At 38.2% G+C, this 18,385-nt stretch overlaps 4 protein-coding genes and 1 pseudogene across 4 annotated transcripts in view; 2 read left to right on the top strand and 3 right to left on the bottom strand.

The window, feature by feature from the left end:
* LOC120302048 (olfactory receptor 49-like) overlaps positions 1 to 18,385 on the top strand; it is a 39,969-nt gene that overhangs the window by 14,988 nt on the left and 6,596 nt on the right. The gene's annotated exons all lie outside the window — the stretch shown is intronic.
* Positions 3,673 to 4,611, bottom strand: LOC120302079 (olfactory receptor 49-like). The gene has a single exon (XM_039330009.1). The coding sequence runs from the start codon at positions 4,609 to 4,611 to the stop codon at positions 3,673 to 3,675; it is 939 nt and encodes a 312-aa protein (XP_039185943.1).
* LOC120302078 (olfactory receptor 6M1-like) lies at positions 8,661 to 9,248 on the bottom strand. The gene has a single exon (XM_039330008.1). It carries the CDS (start codon positions 9,246 to 9,248, stop codon positions 8,661 to 8,663), a length of 588 nt encoding a protein of 195 aa, XP_039185942.1.
* Positions 14,242 to 15,181, bottom strand: LOC120302076 (annotated as a pseudogene).
* LOC120302075 (olfactory receptor 6M1-like) lies at positions 17,311 to 18,255 on the top strand. Its single transcript, XM_039330007.1, has one exon. The coding sequence runs from the start codon at positions 17,311 to 17,313 to the stop codon at positions 18,253 to 18,255; it is 945 nt and encodes a 314-aa protein (XP_039185941.1).

The raw sequence follows: 18,385 nt of genomic DNA, 5'->3' as shown, positions 1-18,385 counted from the left end.
TGGGTAAGCTTACACTTCTTCCTTTCCAGGCGATGTAAGGCATCCCACCTTCGTCGCCAGTGTTGAGTCCTTGGCGAAAAGCAGACACGAGAAGCAGTTGGAGTTCTCAGTTTTCTTTATTCTGCGTTCAGCTTACAAGTAGATGGCTTCTCTTGCGCCCAAACGCTCGCAGCCTCTTATATAGGCAACTCCCGGGTAAATGTGTTACTTTTCCCGCGCCAGCACCCGTGCATGCGCGCGGCGCTGGCGACAGCCTGTCTGGTCCCGGGCAGCTTTGCACCTGCCCGGGACTGCCTGCAAACGCCCGAGCCATTTGCAAGGCTCGGGACATAATACCTGATATAAGTGATGAGAGGAAAAGGTCACCAGACTGATCATAATTCCTAGTGGCTTCCTGTTGCTACCTCTGAATCATGCATAGACAATTGCACAATACATACTGTATCTGAATACATCACAAGAATCCTTCTCATAAGGTGTACATGAACTGGGAGAAACTAGTGGCCCCAAGAATGAAACTTTGGGATGATCATCAGTGAGAGTTCTAGCTTGCATCTGGAAGAAGAAAGGAAGTAGTGGCTTCTATTTTCATCTCCACATCCCAAACTTTCAGCAGGAAGATCTCACGTGGTCACTTCCAGTTCAGTCTTCTTTAGACTGGCATTCTGATGGATGTGCCTACACATAGGATATGTTTTTATTTTCCTCCATCCTGTGACACTTTTTCCCCATAAATAAACTCAGGATATGATTAATTCCAAGGCAGCAATATCCCTCTTTAACAATCAGTTAAATAAATCAGCCTTTAAATGTATAAGTTGAGATATGCCCTTGGAGACATTTGTTAATAGGTTCGCCAGAGAGTAAAGTTTGTAAGTAAATTTATACATTCTGGTGGCATCAAACTTTAATGATATTAGGCCTGGTTTTTCTAGCTTGCAGTGCATATGGTCATAATATTTTCACCAATGGGAATCATATAAATCATTGTAGCATTCACAATTTTTGAGATCCTTATGCCATTTTATCATCTTATTTATGCTTTGCTTATTTTGCTTAGTTCTGTAAGCAAAATCACCACAGTTTAATAATATAGAAAATAGCATTTACTTCTCTCGATTGTTAAACTATGTCCGTTTTGCTTTCAAATCAGAGGCAAAGCAAAAACATCTGTTAAAATATTACCCCTTTAATTCAGTTTGTTGAGAAGCATGGCATTTTCTATTCTTAGTACTTTGAGGAGATGTCTTGTCTTCTTTGCTCACATATGTAGCCCCTATGCAGTTTTGCTGCCTTCTTCTTCTATACCTTTTCATGACAATGAAGATGGAAGCAACCTCTCATAAACAATAGAACTAGTTACTGTTTTGAAGCAGCTAGCTATCAAATTTTGCTTCCTAAGTTATTTTTTGGATGCAAAATATTTTTCGCTCCTTGCAATCTACATAAAAGCCATTTTCTAGTTATTTAATCTATGTATCGTTATGCCTAAAATTTAAATTCAATGTTTGGGAGGCAAAGCATTCTCCATTCACAGGGCTTTTGAAAAGAAGCCTTGTCTTCTTCGCTCATGGATGTACCCCTTCTGCAATATCTCAGCCAACCTCTTTAATATCTTTCCATATCAAAGAACACAGAAACAACATCTTATAATTAATAGAGCTAGTTACAGTTCTGAAGCACATGGTATAAGAAAAATTCAAGACTGATTTGTGAAGATCCCTCAGGGACATCTCAATGCAGAGAAATACATTACAAGGAATCTGTATCAAATATTCTGTATCTCCCTCTATTGTTGATGTCAAACCCAAAGACAGAGAAGACCGTTGTGTGCATGTTCCAAGGGATGTCTTCACTTCAGTTGAGGATTTATTTAATTAGCCATTCAATTCAGATCTAATAATACAAATCAGTTCTCTCTCAATCAATTTTGAGTATTTCAAACATGCATTTACAAAACTCATTGACAATGGTGGGAATCAAATGGACTTGGCCGTGTCTAATTCCATTGGCCATTGGTAATAAAACTGAGCCTCCCAGTCGGACAGTAGATTCAGACAGACAGTATTTGACGGAGAATTCCAGAGCATCACCGAACATGATCAGACTTGGACATCAATGCCCATTTCTGATCTGGACTCACATTTCTTTTATTTAACTGTAGTTTTGCTTGCATTCTGAGACATTCAAGAACTTCCCTCTGCTTTCAACCTTTGCTAGATGTTTGGATACCAAATTTTTTTTATAAATGAGAACTATGAGTCATATTGAGCAAGATAAAGGGAGGGAGGTCTTATCTACCATCTTTCTCCAATATCCCAAAGCAACTTTGCACGAATTCTTGGTAGGTTTTGAGAAATAAGATGCTATAATTTAAAAAGTCCTTAGTCTTGTGGTTTGGATTGAAGTAACCAACAAAACCACTTAATTAGAAACTTGTTTTAATCATTTCATTTATTAAACCAAATTTACTGCCCACCTCACATTAAGGTGACTAGAAACATTAATTTCTATATTGGCAACATTCTCTTGCTCTAGATCTCATATTTCATGCCCTTACTATGTATTTTCTGTTACATTCAGCTTTATCAATGGGAGCATTGCCTGCTGATATTCTATAATCATTGAGCTCCATTCCCCAGTTCTGTTATTCTACCCTGTGATAAACATCAAGAGGGATAGCTACATTCACCACTATTGACTCCCATAAGTAAACCAAAACCAAATATCTTATTGTACTATATTGTATTGCATATGATCCACACAGAGTGACAAATAATAAAACATACTTGAACCCGAGAAACAATCAGGAGATGGTGGCCTGTATGGTCTGCTTCTGAAGATGGTAAGAGCTTTGAGGATGCATTAGGTGAAGCTCTCATGTCTCCTAGGTCACATAATGTGCAACCAGATGTGTTTTGTAAATGGCCAACCAGGAGATATGGGCAATTGTCTTTTTCCATTGTTCTTCACTAGCAAACCAATTTTTTCAGGGATTTGGCCTTTGATGTCAATCAGATGTTTCCATTCTTGATTATCCCATCCTCTATGCCAGTGACAGTGAAATGTTTAGAGACCGAGTGCCCAAACTGCAACCCAAAACCCACTTATTTATTGCAAAGTGCCAACACCACAATTTAATCTGAATACTGAGGTTTTAGTTTAGAAAAAACAACTCATAGATTAACATCTTTTGGTGTCTTAAAAGAAAAACACCTAACAAAGCTTTCAATGATACAAACAACTTTTTATTGAAATGTAAACTGTTTGCATAAGGCATGCCTTTGAATCATTAATGTGATTTTTGTTGTTGTATGCATACTGATAATTTGTCTAACCTTGGCTTATACTTTGTAAGTTTGAAAGCAACATATGCAGCACTCAGGTCATAAGTCTGTTTCTGGTGTCAGATCTGATATAATTCAAAGCTGAAAATGGCGTTTTTCCCTGCGAAAACCTAGCCAAAGAGTGAGGCATGTGTGCCCACAGAGAGAGCTCTGAGTGCCCCCTCTGGCATGCATGCCATAGGTTCGCCACCACTACTCTATGCTTTCTCAAATCCCCTTGTAAGACCATCTCAATGGGTAATTATTACATCTGAAGGCAGCACAATCCATTCAAAGACATCAAATCTGAACTTCTATTTCGGAGCCCTAGCAATAGCCAATCATCTCATTTTTTTGCAAAACCAATCCTTTGTCTCAGTTCAGCCTTCAAAGCATCCTGCAGTTGTCTGTTCCTCAAAGAGTAGACGATTGGGGTGAGAAAGGGAGCAATAACAGTATTCAGAAGAGCCACTATTTTGTTGTAGTCTAATCCAATGGTGCCTTTTGGCTTGATATACATGAAAATACAACTGCTGTAAGTGATAGTGACCACGGTCATGTGAGAAGCAAAAGTGGAGAAGGTCTTCTTCCTACCAGTAGCTGATGGAATACGCAGAATGGTGGAAATGATTTTGACATAAGAGACAATGTTGACATTTAAGGTCCCAAGCAGACTGAATATGGCAACTACAAAATAAGTCATTTCTAGGAAGCTGGTGTCAACACATACCAGCTTCATTAGGGGTCCATAGTCACAAAAAAAATGATTCATGACATTAGGACCACAAAATGGCATAAGAAATAAAGGAATGGATATAACTAGAATTAGTGATAACCCCCCAACCAAACAAGAAAATACTAATAATGAGCAGATTCGGGGATTCATGATGGTTGCGTAGTGAAGAGGGTTGCAGATGGCTATGTAGCGATCAACAGACATTGTGGCCAGTAGGAAGAACGCAGTGGTGCCAAGGACCAAATAAAGAAATACCTGTATGAAGCAACCAGCTAAAGAGATGCTCTTAGTACCAGTAGCTATGTTGACCAGTGCTTTGGGAATTATAGTACTCATATACCCAATATCTACCCATGCCAAATGTCGGAGGAAGAAATACATTGGGCTACAGAGTTGAACATTCACCAGTGTGATAATAACAATCAGTGTGTTTTCTATTAATGTCAAAAGATAAGTCCCAAGCAGGAGGAGAAAAAGGCTAACTTCAAGTGGAGGGTTGGCATTCAGCCCCAACAGTGTGAATTCCTTTATTGTGGTCCTATTTGCCATTAGTTCATTTCTAAAAACAGAGTGAAGATATTAATTTCCAGATCCCCATTCTTCTTTTAATTGCATGTTTCAAATAAGCATCAGCTGATCTGTTTCCATTCTTTGCATTAAAAATCAAAGAGAAGTTAAAAACCTGATGCTTTGAATCAGACCATGATTCTTCTAATATGTTATTCCAAACAGGGCATTCTGTAGTCTACTTCTGAGTGTGGTTAATCCAAGTGGAGCTACAATGGACCCCTCCATGTTTCAGCCTGTCAAAAACAATTCATCCTTGTGGACATGCAAAGAACTGTTTCTGGATGATGATATTTTGGTTATCTCACCTTTGCTCAATGTTCTCCAGACTGTTCTTCTGAGATGGGTTCAAATTCTCTTTCAATATTTTTTTACCTAAAATCAATGGGAACAGAGGATTGTTAACAGAATCAATGTGAACAGATAAAGATGATTAAAATGTATGCAGGAACTGGGTACATCTAGTCTAATGAAAAGAAAGACTTGGGATGACATGATAGCAGTGTTCCAATATTTAAGGGGCTGCCACAAACAAGTGGGGGGTGAAGCTATTCTCCAAAGCACCAGAAGGCAAGACAAGAAACTGTGGATGCAAACTGAACAAAGAGAGAAATAACCTAGAACTAAGGAGAATTTCTTGACAGTGAAAAAAAAAATAATCAATGGAACAACTTGCCTCCAGAAGTTATGGTACTCCAATACTCAAAAAAGTATTGGAAACAAATGGAACTATCAAATTTTATTCCCTTATTTTTGATGCCTAACATTTTCACCCCTTGCAATCTACATGTAAAAGTATTCATATCATTGTTATGATGTTATGCTATTGTCTCATTTTAATTTCTGCTGATAGAAGCCATTTTGTAGATGGTTAAATTGTGTTTCATTATGCCTACAAATCAGAGGCAAAGCAAATGCATCTGTTAAACTATTACTTCTTAATTCAGTGTTTGGGAAGCATAACATTCTCCGTTCTCAGGGCTTTTGAGAAGATGCCTCATCTTCTTGGCTCATGGATGTACTTCCTCTTCAATGTCTCTTTGTCTTCAATAACATGTCATGGCAATGAAAACAGAAGCAAACTCTCATAGGAATGGAACTAGTTACTGTTCTGAAGCATATGGTATAAGAGAGTTTTAAGTCTTGTTCCTGAAGATCCCCCAGGAGCAAAGAATCGCATTGCAAGGAATCTGTAGCAAGTATTCTCTTACTAATAAAGGAGAATATTTGTAGCTCAGCGTTGACATGAGGGATTCTTCGTGCTCTCTGACCTTGCTTGTTTCCTTGCAGATGTTTCATTACCCAAACTAGGTAACATCATTAGTGCTAGTAAGGAGTGGGGTTTGCTGTCAGTTTATATTCAAGACTAGCTTTGCTGGCTGAGGAATTCTGGGAGTTGAAGTCCACAAGTCTTAAAGTTGCCATGGTTGAGGACCCCTGTTCTAGTGTATATTCTACACCAGGGGGTCTTCAAACTTGGCCCCTTAATGTCTTGTGGACTTCAAGTCCCAGAATTACTCAGCCAGCATACCTGGCTGAGGAATTCTGGGACTTGAAGTCCAGAAGTCATAAAAGGGCCAAATTTGAAGACCCCTGTTCTACTCTATATTACAGAGCCGAGGTGGTGCAGTGGTTATAATGCAGTATTGTCGCTACTTCAGCTCAATGCTAGCTGTCAGAAATTAGGCAGTTTGAGTCTCACTGGCTCAAGGTTGACTCAGTCTTCCATCCTTCCAAGGTTGGTAAAATGAGGACCCAGATTGTTGGGGGCAATATGCTGACTCTGTAAAATGCTTAGAGAAGGCTGTAAAGCACTGTGAAGCGGTATATAAGTCTAATTGCTATTGCTATTGCTAGTGACTTGCCATCTGTGTTGATGGGGATGGTCATAGAGATTCTTTGATTGGGCTGTTTGCTATTGGCTTCATTGGCAGTTTCTTGATTGGGTTATTGTTTACTTGACTGTTGGTCTGATTTTAACCTTGGAGTTAATCTATGCTTTTCTGGTGCTGATTGCTGATGGAGAAGTGCTTGGGTCTTTTTGCGTCTTTTTAGGCTGGGTGATAGTCCCTTTTGCATAGTCTATAGATGTTGTTAATGTCTATGTGTCTATTGGAAAGATGTTAACAAGCACCTCTCCACCAGCAACCAGCACCCAGATCAGCATAGATTAACTCCAATGTTAACATCAGACCAATAATCAAGTAAACAATACCCCAAGTATTACTAGGTAACTGAGCAGGTTACCTAGGTTGGGTGATGAAATATCTGCAAGAAAATGAACAAGCTCAGAGAGCACCAAGGACCCCTCAAGTATTCTCTATCTGCTTCCTTTATTGATGTCAAACCCAAAGACAGAGAATATCATTGTGCTCATGTTCCTCATACGTTGTGCTTTGTTTTCTTCTCTGTCATGCAACATACCAAGTTTTGTTGTGGTTTGCTTTTGACTTAACCTCTGTGAACCCAATTCTCTGTGATCTGTAACTATGATACAGGCTTTGTTACTTTTTGAAGCACACAGTGCAAAAGGTGTTAGAAAAGTCAGGATGGGATTGGATTGGATTAAAATGGTATTGTGTTAGGTTGGATTGGATTGAATTGAAAGTTGTTTATAAGATGGACAGCTATGTAAACATTTTAAATAAATAATTAGGCTGTATTTAAAACCAAATTAATTTTCTAGTTGAATGCAACCCTTCCTCTTGACCATTCATGATGCTCAATCTCACCCTCCCACTTCTTTCTGTGGGGGAGTTATTGTGGGAATTAGGTGCTTCTGCTAAAACACGAAATTCCCACAATACTGTCTTATGTCTTACTGACTTATGTCTAAGGATGTAGCTTATCTTTTCTATTACATTCTCTTATGGGTGTCTTATGATTAGATTACTTTGTTATTTGTATGTACATTGAGAGTTTATGCACCAGAGACAAATTCCTTCTGTGTCCGATAAAACTTGGTCAACAAAACTATTCTACTCTGTTCTGTTCTGTTCATCTGACTATGTGGCTGGTGCGACCTTTTCTTATAAAGCTAAGAAATAGTTGCGGAATAGCTGTCACACAAAGCATTGGGACATTCCTGTTTTAGGGAGGGGGGACATGATTGGAGAAATAATGAAAAGAAGTGATCTGTTGAATCATGGGTAGTGTATAATCCATCTGGAACGTCACATCATATGTAGGAAATATGTCACCTTTTCTCCACTAGAATCATGCTGTGATGACTCAAAGGTCATTGATCTGTATCCAGACACAACACCTTACTTATTTCCTCCCAGCTTCCACAGTTTCATACCTCCAAATATACATCATCATTTCTTTATATCATTTCTGTTCTGTTCCCAATTTGGAAATATTTCTCATATAAGACTTAAATTATAATTAGGAAACAAATCAATTCATGTCAGCTGTTTTTTTTTCTTAAATAGTATTGATACTGCAACCCAAAATGATTTTTTTTCAAAAGGATGATGTGACAGTTTCACATTACGTGGGTGAAAATAATTCTGTTCCTTGCATACTTACACATATATTTGAAACTACATCACCAGTTACACTCCTCTAATAGTAACTTAGAAATTAAAAGCCAAGAAGAGTGAAAGATCAAACAAGAGTGCTGAGATCTAAGGAACAGCCAAGCAAGAATTCTAGTCCCAATAGAGGAGAATTTCAGTGCTAGTCTTCATTCAAGACCAAGATTACAACTAGAAATAAAAATGCAACAATTTCAAAGCATCAAAATGTACACAGATTGTTTCCAAGTCCTGAACAATCCACCATAATATAAAAACCACCTTTCACAAAATTTAACTCTGATGTAACTGTGGCCATACCCGTGCTATTCTTCTAGTAGAAGCACAGAAGCTCTTTTTTCACTGTGCTCTTCTGGAATGTATTTTTGATATCCCAATCTAGACTACAGCAGTAGGTGATAGTTCTCTTATCCATGTATCAACAAACACCAACTCTATGTTGATTTTTTTGAGATCAGCCAAGGTTGACTAAGTGTTTCCAATGGTTTCTTCTCACAAAATACGTTTGTGCCTTTGCAAACAGTCTCGGAAAGCATCTTTGACCTTCTCATTCCTGAAAGTGTAAATAAAAGGGTTCAGTAATGGGGTGACCACAGCAGTTAGAACTGCCACAGCTTTCTGGGCATCCCGAGAATGACCCTTGCTGGGCAAAGAGTACATGAAGATGGCACTGCCATAGAAGATGGAAGCGACTGTTAGATGAGAGGCACAGGTTGAAAAAGTCTTCCCACGGTTGCCACTGATCTGCATGCTCAAGACAGTCACAACTATGTAGAGATAAGAGACGACATTTACACAGAAAGAGCTGAGTAACACCAGAGGAGAGAGGGTAGATTCCAGAGTCAGGAGAGTATCTACATCATTGCAAGAAAGCTTTATCAGTGGAGCATAGTCACAGAAGAAATGATCAATAACGTTAGAGCTGCAGAAGGACAGTTGGCTCAGGAGAACAATGGGGCCAAAATTATTCATGAAAGCACCAATCCAGCACACCAATATCAAATTCACACAAACCCGTCCATTCATGATGATTGTGTAGCGCAACGGATGACAGATAGCAATGTGGCGGTCAAAGGCCATTACGGCAATCAGGATGATTTCACAGGTACCAAAGAAGAAATAAGAATAGCATTGACTGATGCAGCCCAAGAAAGAGATAGATTTGTTCTGAGAAACTAAATCCATCATCATTTTTGGTGTGATTGTCAGAACAAAAAATATCTCCAAAAATTAGATGTTGAAAAGGAAGAAATACATGGGGGTTTGCAAGCGTTGGTCTATGCATACCAGAGTGATAATCATGTGGTTTCCAGCTAAGGTGAAAAAAAACACAACCAGAAGCAATGAAAAAAGGAAGAATTCCATGGGCCTAGGTAGTTGGAAGCCAATTAAGATGAATTCTGTCACATGTGTTGTGCTATTCTGAGTCCTAGTTCTCATTGTGAATTTGCTGGTGGAGAAAAATCAAACAAAGTAACAACGCACTGCAGATTGGTGTCATTAGAAAATATATATTTTGCCTTCTTCTCTTAAGTCCCAAGTTCAAAACTGGAGACCTCTCATGAAAAATCCCCCCAGCCTTCTGAAGTCAAGAGATTGGGTTCTTCTCCTTCATGCCTCTTCTGATAGAAATGTACCAGCACTGAAATGACTTCTCTCAAGGAGCAGAAACTGAGAACTGATGGTCAACCTTCCTTCAAAATATAACTCTGCAAAAGAAGATATTTTGGTTGGATGATTGTTTTTCAGTCACTGAGTGTGTGGTTTTTAATAAAACAAGAACTTGTTTTTATGGAGGAAGGGGGCATTGCTGCTATTATGTGATATTCACTCAAATTATTCATTCCCATATTTCATGATCAAAGAATGTCTATAATATTAAAACTCTAGCATGAATGCCTTTATAGAGAAGTATATGAAGATACTTCTTTTTATGTAATTATATAAAATTACAGTCCTGTATATAAACCTCTTGCCACAAAGTAGAAGAGGTCAATCTATTCTCCAAAACACCTGAGGACAGGACAAGGGGCAATGGATGGAAATCAATCAAGGAGAGAAGCAGCCTAGAACTAAGGATCAGTGGAACAACCTGCCTCCAGAAGTTGTGAATGCCCCAACACTGAAAGTTTTTAAGAAGAAATTGGACAAATATTTGTCTGAAATGGTATAGGGTTTCCTGCTTGAGCAGAGAGTTGAGGTATATGACCTCCAAGGTCCTCTATTCTATTCTATTCTATTCTATTCTTTTCTATTCTATTCTATTCTACTCTACTCTACTCTACTCTACTCTACTCTACTCTACTCTACTCTACTCTACTCTACTCTACTCTACTCTACTCTACTCTACTCCACTCCACTCTACTCTACTCTACTCTACTCTACTCTACTCTACTCTACTCCACTCCACTCCACTCCATTAAACACTGAGAGCTTCTACACTAGAGATAAATCACACTTGGCCAAGTAAAGTATTCTTTAAGTAAGTATATTCAACAAAATATGCGGAGCTCAAAAGCACACTAAGGGAACATTAAGAGAACCATGTAGGAACTCTTTTAACTTACCACAAGTGGCTTTCACTTCTATTGGTACAAGTAAAACACACTGATCATAAAATACATTTCTTTTATGTCATGCAGAGCTTGCAATAATAAGATGAAATCTCTTGGGTGACATTGATGTGAAAATATCCATTCCCTCCTGTACTATCTTCTATCAATGGAGTTTTGCATCTTTCTATTTAATGCTGTCAGTTATGCCTTCTTGATTGACAGGCAGAATGATGCCTTCACTTAAGGCTTTTCTTCAGGCATGTATTTACTGAAGTCTATGTCTTCTGGAAGGAAGAACCCAACTGGTTCTCTGGAAGTGAAATTCTATATTATAAATCAATTTAACCATAATTGCTGAGGTTCTATGAATGACTCTCATCATCTGTGCTACTTCACATAGCATACTGGAAGGTATAGATTTCTGAATTATCATGGATAATGAGGCTGTGCTGCTTATAATACCACTGACACGTAGTGTTAGAAGCCGTTGAGGACAAATGTGAACTAGAATTGTCCTTTTCCAGTTTAAGGTCCTAGACCTTATAGCTCTCTCTATGGTTTCCTATTGGCCATATCTGATATAAGTGATGGGAGGACAACGTCACCAAACTGATCATAATTCCTAGTGGCTTCCTGTTGCTACCTCTGAATCATGCATAGACAATTGCACAATACATACTGTATCTGAAAACATCACAAAAATCCTTCTCATAAGGTGTACATGAACTGGATAAACTAGTGGCTCCAAGAATGAAACTTTGGGATGATCATCAGTGAGAGGTCTAGCTTGCATCTGGAAGAAGAAAAGAAGTAGTGGCTTCTATTTTCATCTCCTTATCCCAAACATATATATAGAAAATAGCATTTACTTCTCTAGATTTTTAAACTATGTCGGTTTTGCTTTCAAATCAGAGGCAAAGCAAAAACATCTGTTAAAATATTACCCCTTTAATTTAGTTTGTTGAGAAGCATGGCATTTTCCATTCTTAGTACTTTGAGGAGATGTCTTCTTGGCTCACATATGTAGCCCCTATGCAGTTTTTCTGCCTCTTTCTTCTATACCTTTTCATGACAGTGAAGATGGAAGCAACCTCTCATAAACAATAGAACTAGTTACTGTTTTGAAGCAGCTAGCTATCAAATTTTGCTTCCTAAGTTATTTTTCGGATGCAAACTACATTTTTGCTCCTTGCAATCTACATAAAAGCTATTTTCTAGTTGGTTAATCAATGTTTTGTTATGCCTACAAATCAAAGCAAAAGAATCTAATAAGATATTACCCCTTAATTTAATGTTTGGGAAGCATAGCACTCTCCATTCACAGGGCTTTTGAAAAGAAGCCTTGTCTTCTTCGCTCATGGATATACCCCTTCTGCAATATCTCAGCCTTCATCTTTAATATCTTTCCATAGCAATGAACACAGAAACAACATCTTATACTCAATAGAGCTAGTTACAGTTCTGAAGCATGTGGTATAAGAAAAATTCAAGACTGATTTGTGAAGATCCCTCAGGGACATCTCAATGCAGAGAAATGCATTACAAGGAATCTGTATCAAGTATTCTGTATCTCCCTCTATTGTTGATGTCAAACCCAAAGACAGAGAAGACCATTGTGTGCATGTTCCAAGGGATGTCTTCACTTCAATTGAGGATTTATTTGATTAGCTATTCAATTCAGATCTAATAACACAAATCAGTTCTCTCTCAATCAATTTCAAGTATTTCAAGCACACATTTACAAAACTCATTGAAAACGGTGGGAATCAAATGGACTTGGCCATGTCTAATTCCATTGGCCATTGGTAATAAAACTGAGCCTCCCAATGGGAGAGTGAATTCAGGCAGAAATTATTTGAGGGAGGATTCCAGAGCATCACAAAACATGGTCAGTCTTGGATGTCAATGCCCGTTTCTGATCTGGACTCGTATTTCTTTTATTAACTGTAGTTTTGCTTGCATTCTGAGACATTCAAGAACTTCCCTCTGCTTTCAACCTTTGCTAGCTATTTGGATGTCAAAAAATATTTATAAATGAGAACTGTGAGTCATATTGAGTAAGATAAAGGAAGGGAGGTCTTGTCTATCATATTTCTCCAATATCCCAAAGCAACTTTGCATGAATTCTTGATAGATCTTGAGAAATAAGATGGTATAATTTAAAAAGTCCTTAGACTTGTGTTTTGGTTTGAATTAACCAACAAAACCGCTTAATTAGATACTTGTTTTATTCATTTTATTTTTTAAACCAAATTTACTGCTCACCTCACATTAAGGTACTATGAGCACCTTACAACCATTAATTTCTATATTGGCAACATTCTCTAGGTCTAGATCTCACGTTTCATGCCTTTACTATGTATTTTCTGTTACATCCAGCTTTATCAATGGGACCATTGCCTGCTGATATTCTATAATCACTGAGCTTCATTCTCCAGTTCAGTTATTCTACCCTGTGATAAACATCAAGAGGGAAAGCTACATTCACCAGTATTGACTCCCATAAGTAAACCAAAACCAAATATCTTATTGTACTATATTGTATTGCATATGATCCACACAGAGTGCCAACTAATAAAACATACTTGAACCCAAGAAACAATCAGGAGATGGTGGCTGTATGGTCTGCTTCTGAAGATGGTAAGAGCTTTGAGGATGCATTAGGTGAAGCTCTCATATCTCCTAGGTCACATAATGTGCAACCAGATGTGTTTTGTAAATGGACAACCAGGAGAGATGGGCAATTATCTTTTTCCATTGTTCTTCACAAGCAAACCAATTTTTTCAGGTATTTGGCCTTTGATGTCAATCAGATGTTTTTATTCTTGATTATCCCATCCTCTATGCCAGTGACAGCGAAACATTTAGAGACCGAGTGCCCAAAATGCAACCCAAAACCCACTTATTTATTGCAAAGTGCCAATACTACAATTTAATCTGAATACCGAGGTTTTAGTTTAAAAAAACAACTCCTAGATTGACATCTTTTGTCTTAAAAGAAAAAAAAACCATAACAAAGATTTCAATGATACATACAATTTTTTTTGAAAGGTAAACAGTTTGCATTAGGCATGCTTTTGAACCATTAATGTGATTTTTGTTGTTGTATGCATGCTGATAATTTGTCTAACTTTGGCTTATACTTTGTAAGTTTGAAAGCAACATATGCAGCACTCAGGTCATCTGTTAATCTGTTTTGGGTGTCAGATTTGATATAATTCGAAGCTGAAAAGAGCACGCTGGCTCCAGAGGCTTGTTTTGGCTATGAAGGGGCTTGAGAAATGGCTTTTTTCCTGCAAAAAACTAGCCAAAGAGTGAGGCGTGCATGCCTACAAAGAGAGCTCTGAGTGCCCCCTCTGGCATGCATGCCATAGGTTTATCACCACTACTCTATGCTTTCTCAAATCCCCTTATAAGACCATCTCAATGGGTAATTATTACATCTGAAGGCAGCACAATCCATTCAAAGACATTAAATCCGAACATCTTTTTCGGAGCCCTAGCAATAGCCAATCATGTCATTTTTTTGCAAAACCAATCTTGTGTCTCAGTTTAGCCTTCAAAGCATCCTGCACTTGTCTGTTCCTCAAAGAGTATGCAATTGGGATGAGAAAGGGAGCAATAACAGTATTCAGAAGAGCCACTATTTTGTTGTAGTCTAATCCAATGGTGCCTTTTGGCTTGATATACATGAAAATACAACTGCTGTAAGTGACAGTGACCACAGTCATGTGAGAAGCAACAGTGGAGAAGGTCTTCTTCCTCCCAGTAGCTGATGGAATACGCAGAATGGTGGAAATGATTTTGACATAAGAGACAATGTTAACACTTAAGGTCCCAAGCAGAATGAATATAGCAACTACAAAATAAGTCATTTCTAGGAAGCTGGTGTCAATACATATCAGCTTCATTAGGGGTCCATAGTCACAAAAAAAAATGATTCATGACGTTAGGACCACAAAATGGCATAAGAAATAAAGGAATGGATACAACTAGAATTAGTGAAAAACCCCCAACCAAACAAGAAAATACTAATAATGAGCAGATTTGGGGATTCATGATGGTTGTATAGTGAAGAGGGTTGCAGATGGCTATGTAACGATCAACAGACATTGTGGCCAGTAGGAAAAACACAATGGTGCCAAGGACGAAATAAAGAAATTCCTGTATGAAGCAACCAGCTAAAGAGATGCTCTTAGTACCAGTAGCTATGTTGACCAGTGCTTTGGGAATTATAGTACTCATATACCCAATATCTACCCATGCCAAATGTCGGAGGAAGAAATACATTGGGCTACAGAGTTGAACATTCACCAGTGTGATAATAACAATCATTGTGTTTCCTATTAATGTCAAAAGATAAATCCCAAGCAGGAGGAGAAAAAGGCTAACTTCAAGTGGAAGGTTGGCATTCAGCCCTAACAGTGTGAATTCCTTTATTGTGGTCCTATTTGCCATTAGTTCATTCCTAAAAACAGAGTGAAGATATTAATTTCCAGATCCCCATTCTTCTTTTAATTGCATGTTTCAAATAAGCATCAGCTTATCTGTTTCCATTCTTTGCATTAAAAATCAAAGAGAAGTTAAAAACCTGATACTTTGAATCAGACCACGATTCTTCTAATATGTTATTCCAAACAGAGCAATTCTTCACTGTAGTCTACTTCTGAGTGTGGTTAATCCAAGTGGAGCTACAAGGGACCCCTCCATGTTTCAGCCTGTCAAAAACAATTCATCCTTGTGGACACGCAAAAATCTCTTTCTGGATGATGATATTTTGGTTATCTCACCTTTGCTCAATGTTCTCCAGACTGTTCTTCTGAGATGGGTTCAAATTCTCTTTCAATATTTTTTACCTAAAATCAATGAGAACATATGAATGTTAACAGAATCAATGTGAACAGATAAAGATGATTTGGGGGATGAAGGTTAAAATGCATACATCTAGTCTAATGAAAAGAAGGACTAGGGATGACATGATAGCAGTGTTCCAATATTTAAGGGGCTGCCACAAACAAGTGGGGGGTGAAGCTATTCTCCAAAGCACCAGAAGGCAAGATAAGAAACTATGGATGCAAACCAAACAAAGAGAGAAGTAACCTAGAACTAAGGAGAAGTTCTTGACAGTGAAAAAATAATAATCAGTGGAGAACTTGCCTCCAGAAGTTATTATACTCCAATACTGAAAAAAAGTATTGAAAAAAAAGGAACTATCAATTTTTATTCCCTTATTTTTGATGCCTAACATTTTCACCCCTTGCAATCTACATATAAAAGTATTCATATCATTGTTATGATGTTATGCTTTTATCTCATTTTAATTTCTGCTGGTAGAAGCCATTTTGTACATGGTTAAACTGTCTTTCATTATGTCTACAAATCAGAGGCAATACATACTGTATCTGAAAACATCACAAGAATCCTTCTCGTAAGGTGTAACTGGGAGAAACTAGTGGCCCCAAGAATGAAACTTTGGGATGATCATCAGTGAGAGGTCTAGCTTGAATCTGGAAAAAGAAAGGAAGTAGTGGTTCCTATTTTCATCTCCACATCCCAAACTGTCAGCAGGAAGATCTCACGTGGTCACTTCCAATTTAGTCTTTTTTAGACTGACATTCTGATTGCTTTGCCTACACATACTGTAGGATATGTTTTTATTTTCCTCCATCCTGTGACACTTTTCCCCAGAAATAAACTTAACATATGATTAATTCCAAGGCAGCAATCTCCCTCTTTAACAATCAGTTAAATAAATCAGCATTTAAAAAGTATATTTTGAGATACATCCTTGGAGACATTTGTTAATAGGTTCCCCAGAGAGTAAAGTTTTTTAAGTAAATGTATTCATTTTGGTGGCATCAAACTTTAATATTAGGCCTGATTTTCCTAGCTTGCAGTGCATATGTTCAGCTTCATAACAGCAATGAAACCCAGGCAGGATATCCAACCCATGTAGTCAACGGATGTGACACAAATCTGCAACCAAAGATGAAAAAAGTTGGTCTCATTTTCTCCATGTTCTTGATATTTCACTGAGAAGATCATCAAAATTGAGGTGACTGCAGATGAGGACAGAAACGATAAAATGAATGAAAACTACTGTTATCAACACTTTTGGCTAGATAAATAACTTAAAAATAGTGCATCTTTGAAACAGTATATAAAAATTAATGTCTATTCTGGGATGGTGGACTTTAACACCATGTTATGTAGGAATCCTTAGTCTTCAAAAATAAGGACAAATATCTAAGAAAAGAAAGAATGCACTGTTCATGTGGATTTCTTAAGAAAATCGCTTTTGGGGGGGGTAAAATATGGGTAAGGGATGATGCACTAGCTACTGTATGCATTTTGGACTGTTGTTTTCAAACAATATAATTTACTGGGATGTGTGATCTTATTGAAAAGCACCTCAAGACAGAATCCAGAAACAGCACAGAAATTGATATCCTTCATATTTTGAATGTGGACAATTACAAGTTTATATGCTGAAACAATCTGGAATTCTGATAATCTGTTCTGAAGTTTCAGGGTGTGTTGAAATTCTAAGAATTCATGCTGCAAGACCCTTCAGACTCCTATTGGACATGGAACTGAACTCTCCCAAAATCACAGAGGTGACTGAGTTCATCTTAGTTGGCTTCCAACTTTCCAGGATCTTGGAATGCTTCTTGTTTTGGATGTTCCTGTTGATTTTTCTGCTTACATTAACTGGGAATTTCACCATCATCTCACTGGTATGCATGGACCAACGCCTCCAAACCCCCATGTACTTCTTCCTCTGCAACTTGTCTCTTCTGGAGACTTTCTTTGTCTTGACAATCTGCCCAAAGATGCTCGTCAGCCTGATTTCTTCGAACAAAGCTATTTCTTTTGGGGGATGTATTGCCCAATGCTATTTCTACTTCTCCTTGGGTACCTGTGAGTGTGTTCTTATTGCTGTGATGGCCTTTGATCGCTATGTTGCTATCTGCTACCCACTCCATTATGTCATCATCATGAACAAACATCTCTGTGTCTTCTTGGTTCTGGGCTGCTGGACTGGGGGATTCCTTCTCCTTCTCATTCCACTGCTCTTCCTTCTCAGTCTGTCTTTCTGTGGCTCTAACCTCCTTGACCATTATTTCTGTGACTATGCCCCAATTGTAAAGCTTTCTTGCAGCAAGAATGTCCATTTCCTTTTGGACTTTGAGATAGCTTTCTCTTTAATGGTGCTGCTCACCTCCTTATCTGTCAACGGGGTCTCCTACCTCTATATTATTTCCACTGTCCTACGGATGCATTCCACCAAAGGCCAGAAGAAGACCTTTTCCACCTGTGCTTCCCACATTACAGTAGCTACCATATTCTATGGCAGTTCCATCTTCATGTACTCCTTACCCACCAAAGGACGTTCGCAGGGTGTGCAAAAATCCATTGCACTTGTCACTGCAGTTATTACTCCATTATTGAATCCTTTTATTTACATTCTGAGAAATCAGAAGGTCAAGGATGTCTTAAAGGAGTGTCTAAAGAACTCTTTTCCATATTGAGAACCGTTTACACCAGTGGTTCTCAACCTGTGGGTCTGGACCCCATTTGGGGTCGAACGACCATTTCACGGGGGTCGCCAAACAAGGCTGTCTGCCATTTTTCCTCTTTTTCTTTGGCCACGCCCCTGGC

This window comes from Crotalus tigris, unplaced genomic scaffold, assembly GCF_016545835.1.
Source record: "Crotalus tigris isolate CLP2741 ecotype Arizona unplaced genomic scaffold, ASM1654583v1 scf7180000024422.1470167, whole genome shotgun sequence".
Lineage (NCBI taxonomy): Eukaryota > Metazoa > Chordata > Lepidosauria > Squamata > Viperidae > Crotalus > Crotalus tigris.
The sequence above is the reverse complement of the archived record's forward strand: the minus strand, read 5'-3'. Positions and strand labels throughout refer to the sequence as shown.